The sequence below is a fragment of the Strix aluco genome, chromosome 24 (assembly GCF_031877795.1).
Source record: "Strix aluco isolate bStrAlu1 chromosome 24, bStrAlu1.hap1, whole genome shotgun sequence".
Lineage (NCBI taxonomy): Eukaryota > Metazoa > Chordata > Aves > Strigiformes > Strigidae > Strix > Strix aluco.
The window spans coordinates 7,443,406-7,448,610 of NC_133954.1; the positions used below are offsets into that span (position 1 = coordinate 7,443,406).

The 5,205-nt window shown below is 67.4% G+C and overlaps 1 protein-coding gene across 1 annotated transcript; it reads right to left on the reverse strand.

Annotated features, from left to right (window-relative positions):
* Positions 1–1,938: 1,938 nt before the first annotated feature.
* DLX4 (distal-less homeobox 4) lies at positions 1,939–4,794 on the reverse strand. Its single transcript, XM_074849806.1, has 3 exons — positions 4,503–4,794; positions 3,044–3,237; positions 1,939–2,190 (listed from the first exon to the last, which is right to left on the reverse strand). Exons 1-3 carry the CDS (start codon positions 4,792–4,794, stop codon positions 1,939–1,941), a joined length of 738 nt encoding a protein of 245 aa, XP_074705907.1.
* Between the last annotated feature and the right edge of the window lie 411 nt (positions 4,795–5,205).

Below are 5,205 nucleotides of genomic sequence, written 5' to 3' on the forward strand. Positions count from 1 at the left end.
ACACCACGCTTCAGCCCCTTCCCGTGGCTGGAGAGTAATTCCTGGAGGAAAGCCCCAGTTTGGGGTTAATTCCACCCGTGAGGAGCTGGGTTTTCCACAGTCTCTGGATGAGAAATTCTCCTTTTCTCCAATATCGGTGCAAAGCAAATCCATCTGCCGCCCTAAAGCCTCGGTGGGGAGGATGGGCTCCATCACTCAGGGAAAATAAAGCCAGTCTTGCCCTGCACAGACCCCTACTTGTGCCAGACTCGTCCCCACTCGTGGACACCACCCACCCATGCAGGGGACACCACGCATCATGTCTTGGCCCCGGACCACAGTTGGTCCCGGCTGTGGTGTCTCGTGGGGTGCCGAGCCAGCCCGTGGGCCCCACATCCTCCACGTGCCACCGCTGCATTGCGGAACACAGCCAGGGACAACCACGCCTGTGTCCCAGCGGGGTCACCGCCAGCACCCCAAACCTCTCAGCAGGGCGTGGGGGGGCAGTTTGTGTCCAGCCCCGTGGCTGCTGGCAGGGACCCGGGGCTCCCCACACGCCTCTGGCCCTGGGGCACGTTGTTCCCACGCTCGGCGCCAGATCCCCAGCCCTGCCCATCTCCCAGCTATCGATCGCTTGTTCAAAAACCCAACTCCCAGGTGGGAGCCAAGAGCTCCAAAAAACTCCGGCCCTACGTGCTGCCGAAGGTGCAAACAGAGCCACGCTCAGCATCGCCGCATCGCTCCCTCCCCGACCTTGCCGGCTGGGATGGAAAACGTGGTCCCTGGGGCAGGAAGGGACCCTTGGAGTGGAGGAAAAATAAGGTGGGAATATCTGGAGTGAGGATCATGGCACGTTTGTGTCACAGAGCAAACCTCGGTACGGACCCGCTGCACCGCTGCCCTAGTGCGAGTCTCGTCCCCATCGTGGGTGACAAACACTGAGCAGGATTGGGAAAAATGGGAAATAATGATAACGTATTTTCCAGCGGGTTCTGGCCTCTGAAAAGCACAAAGGGAGAGGTTGCCCACTGCCAAACCTGCAGTGGAAAAATATCCCCTGCTCCCAAACACCCTCGCTCCCAGGGCCAGGTATTGATGGGGGCTGCTGGAGACATGGGGCAGTAACCCCAGGCTTGACCCGCCCTGGGGTCCCCAGCCTGCCCTGCGTCCCCCCACCCTCCCTCTCCCACCCGAATTAAGGGAGACATCTTCAACAGCTCCAAATTGCCCATAATTACTCCGAGGAGGTGGCGAGAAGCCCTTCACCAAGGGGCCTGGGTCCACAATTACTATAATTGCGTCTCCATTTCGGGGGAGCGATGTCTGAAAATAGCGGTGGGTCCCACACAGATGTTTGGGGGGGGGACACACAGCCCAGCCCTCTGCTTCAGTGCCCCCATCCCCGTCGGGCTGTATTCCCCAGGAGCTTTTGGAGACAGAAGCCTCCGAGGAGCAGGACCGAAGCATCACCCCAAAACTGGGGACAGACCCCCCCAAAGGGAGTGACAGGTACGGAGGAGCAGTCTTTCCTTTACAAGTGTACAGACTATTTATAAATGGGGGGGCACAGACAATAACAGACAGTATTTATAAATAAAGCCAGGCTGGGGGTGTCCAGGGACTCCCCAGCCCCCCAGCCCCTCTCGGGGCCCCCCCTGCCCCATGTCCATGAAAGGAGGGACCCGGGGCTGCGGCTGGAGGCCAAGTCCTGTCCCTCCGGGACGGGCGCACCAGGGCGTTTTGCCAGAGCTGTCTCACTTCGGACCGCAATGGAGCAAGCGATCCCCATGTTCCTGCAGACCATGGTCGCCTTCCTCCTCCTCTTCCTCCTTCTCCATTCACTGGGGTCCCCCAGGGCTTTGCTGGGCTCCCCGGTCCCTCGGGGGGGGGGGCAGCAGCAGAGCATCCCCCCCTTGCTGGCTCCTTCTGGAGCTGGTGGGTGCTGGAGCCGTGGCAGCATCACATCATGGGGGCCCTGGGGATGGTGTCCTGTGGGTGCGGCTGGTACCAGGCTCCGAAGCTGTTGATGTAGCTGCTGGGGGCCAGGGGGGCCCCTTTGCCTGGCACGGGGATGTCCCACAGCGGGGGGATGTTGGGGGAGCAGGGGGAGAGGGAGGCGGCGGTGTGGAGGTGCTCCCCGTCGGGTGCGCTCGAGCCTTGCTTCATGATCTTCTTGTACTTGGAGCGTTTGTTCTGGAACCAGATCTTGACCTGTGGGGGAGAGAGGGGTGAGTGGGGAGGATGGGGTCTGTGGCCAATGCCCCCCCATAAACCCCCCCCATCAATAATTACAGACCCCTCTGGGGTCCCTGTCTCCCCCATCTACACCTGGGGGCACAGCCGATTCGGGGTGGGGGTCTGGGAGATAAGCCGGGCTCTGAGCCCAGCCCTTTACAAGCCACCAGGGACTCCACTAAGGGTGGAGGAGATGGTGGGAAGAGGCACAGGGAGCCCAGAGAAACGTGCGATAAACGGAGTCCCCACACATGCACATCCCCACATGTCCCCACGTCCCCCCCCTCTGGCGCAGGCTGTGGCCCCCACCAGCCCGGGTGCCGGGGCTGGGCCGGGGTGCGGCGCGGTGGGGCCCGCCGCGCTGGGGTGGTGGCCCCGCTCATTCCTCCCCGCGGTCCCCCCCGCGCTGCCGGCAGGTTCCCACTTGTCTCCTCTTCCCCGGCTTTATGAGCTCGCTTCGCCCCTGGCTCCGGGCTGCACCGCTGCCGCCTGCCTGTCTCTCCCCATCGCCTTCAAAAACCCACTCGCCCCGTCCCGCGGCCCAGGGCCGCCCAGCGCCGGGCACGGCCGGGCCAGCAGCCAGGCTCCGGGGCTGGGAAAGTCCCGGTGCCGCTGGGAGGTGCGAGCAGGGGCGCCCCAAACCCGAGCCCCGGGGGCCCACCGGCGCCAGCTCCCCCGCCGCGGCACAGCACGGCTCGGGCACGTTTCCAGTTGCACCCCAGCATCGTGCTGCAGCCTTTAATCCGGAGTCACTCCCGGAGCAGAACCCCCCCCACGTGGCGCATCACTGGGGCTATAACCGGCCCCTCGCCCCTCGTCAGGGCCGTACCTGGGTCTGGGTGAGTCCCAGTTGGGCCGCCAGCTCGGCACGCTCCGGCAACGCCAGGTACTGGGTCTGCTGGAAGCGCTGGTTGAGAGCTTGCAGCTGCAGGCTGGAGTAGATGGTGCGGGGTTTGCGCAGCTTCTTCCCTTTGCCGTTGAGGCGCAGCTCCCCGTTGGCGATGGCCGGGGGCTTCTCGTGCTCTTGGGGTGGGAGAGGAGCAGAGAGTTAAACCAACACGCTGGGAGGTTAAAAAAAAACCCGACAAAAAACAACCACCCCAAACCATCCCACCCTGGCCCTGGGGGGCTGCAGCCGGTTTTGCTTTTTGGCGGTTACTTTTGGAGGGGAGGGGGAATAAATAGGGGGGGACCTGGTTTTGCTGTGGGGGTTCGCTTAAACCTCGGGTAAAGCAAAGGGGAAATGGGAGGGGGAAGGGAGGGATGGGATTATTCATTCACTATCACCACTCAGATCCCAAAGCAGGCAGGCCACAGGCCCCTCTGCCGTGCACCCAAGTTGGGGGGGGGGCAGGCAGGGCCCCACGGGGCGGCAGAGGGTGCAACAGGAGAGACTCCCCTGCACGGGGGGGCCTTGCTGTGGGCACGCTGCCCTGGGCAGCCCCTTGCTGCAAGGTCTGTGCCCCCTCCCAGACCATCTCCTCGCCCCTCCGTGCTGTTGAGCATCCCCGGGTCCTTCTTGGACCCCGTGGTTTATGCGGGGTAGAAACCCGCGGGGGCTCGGAGAGGCACCGGGGACACGGTGGTCCCTGGCTCAGCACCACGGGGCTGACGTGGGCGAGCGCAGGCCACGGCGGCGAGCGCGTCTGCGCACCCACAGGCACCCCGCACACCGTCTGCTCTGGCCACGGCCGCGGCTCTCCAGAGCCGACGAGGGTCCGACAGGGCCTGGGGGGGCTCAGCCGGACTGGGGACCCCTCCATGGGGCAGCCCCGGGGGTCGCTTCCCTCCGGCGTGGCTCAGTTTGCAGTTTTCTGCATCGGCTTTTGGGGAAAATAGTGGGGAACGGGGATGGGACAGCGCAGGCAGCTGAGATCGGAGCGTGTTGGTGGTGGGGCACAGGGGAGAGTCTGCCCGGCCCGGGGGGGCTCAGAGGGGCAGGATGCGGGCAGCCGGGGGTCTTGGGGGGCAGATCCAGGCAGCCGGGGGTCTGCTGCTCCCCATCCCCGGGGTCTCCACGCAGTCACCCATCCGGACGAGGCTCCGGTGGGTCCGGGCGCGCTGGGAGTGGGGGGCGACATCACCCCCGGCCCCCTCGGGTCCCCTCAGGGACCTCCCCACCGGGCCGAGCCCCGCATCGCCGCTGCCCCGACGGGGCGGTTAGCAGCCCCCAACGCGCTTCCGACGGCTCCGTCCCGGTTGTTCCCGGTAAATCCCCGTCGCTCCCGGCTGGGTGGGTGCCCGGGGGGCGGGTGTGCAGCGCCGAGCACCCCGCGCCCCCCCCTTACCTGCGTCCTGCAGCCTGGCGCCGTGGGCCAGCCCGGCCGGGGGATGCTGGGCGCCGGGGGGGGGGTAGGGCAGGTAGGGCCCGCCGGGGGGCGGCGGGGGGGCACCGCCGGGGTACGGGTAGGGCCCGGGCCGACCGTAAGAAGCGAAGGGCGACGGGTCGTGCTGGGGGTGGCCGGCGGGGTGGAGACCGTGCAGCGGGTAGTGCGGCGGCGAGGGGTGACCGAGCTCCAGGAAAGCGGCTTTGGAGGGGTCGGGTCCCAGCAGGCTCTCGGCCACGGAGCTCATGGTCATGGTGGGCCGGGCCGGGCCGGGCCGGGCAGCCCCCGGAGCCCGCAAGACCGCGCCGAGCCCCGCCGCCCCCCCGACGGGCTCCGCGCTGCCGCGCCGCGGCCCCGCGCCCGGGGGATCCCCTGCCCGCCCCGCCCCGCCCCGCCAGGCCCCGCCCGCGATGACGTCACGCCCCGGGGCACCCCCCCCCACCCCCCACCCCCACCCCCCCCAGTTGCCCCCCACACCCCCCCCAGGGGGGCAGCCCCCTCTGTGTGTGTGTGTGCCGTCCCCCCCCTCGCCCCGGGGCTCCCCACCCGCCCCCCGCCTGTGCCCCGGCCCGGAGCAACGCGCCCCCTCCCCAGGGGGGAGACCCGGAGGCGGGGGAGTCACCCCGACCCCCCATGTCCTGGCTGAGTCTCCGCGGGGCGGGGG

What these genes read in the sequence shown, in the direction of transcription:
- DLX4 (XM_074849806.1), bottom strand. Translation starts at nt 4,794, where the DNA reads ATGACCATGAGCTCCGTGGCCGAGAGCCTGCTGGGACCCGACCCCTCC. An exon ending in CGCCAGGCTGCAGGACGCAG is followed by an intron (nt 3,238 to 4,502) that starts GTAAGGGGGGGG and finishes TCCCACCCCAAG; the next exon opens with AGCACGAGAAGCCCCCGGCC. An exon ending in TGGGACTCACCCAGACCCAG is followed by an intron (nt 2,191 to 3,043) that starts GTACGGCCCTGA and finishes TCTCCCCCACAG; the next exon opens with GTCAAGATCTGGTTCCAGAA.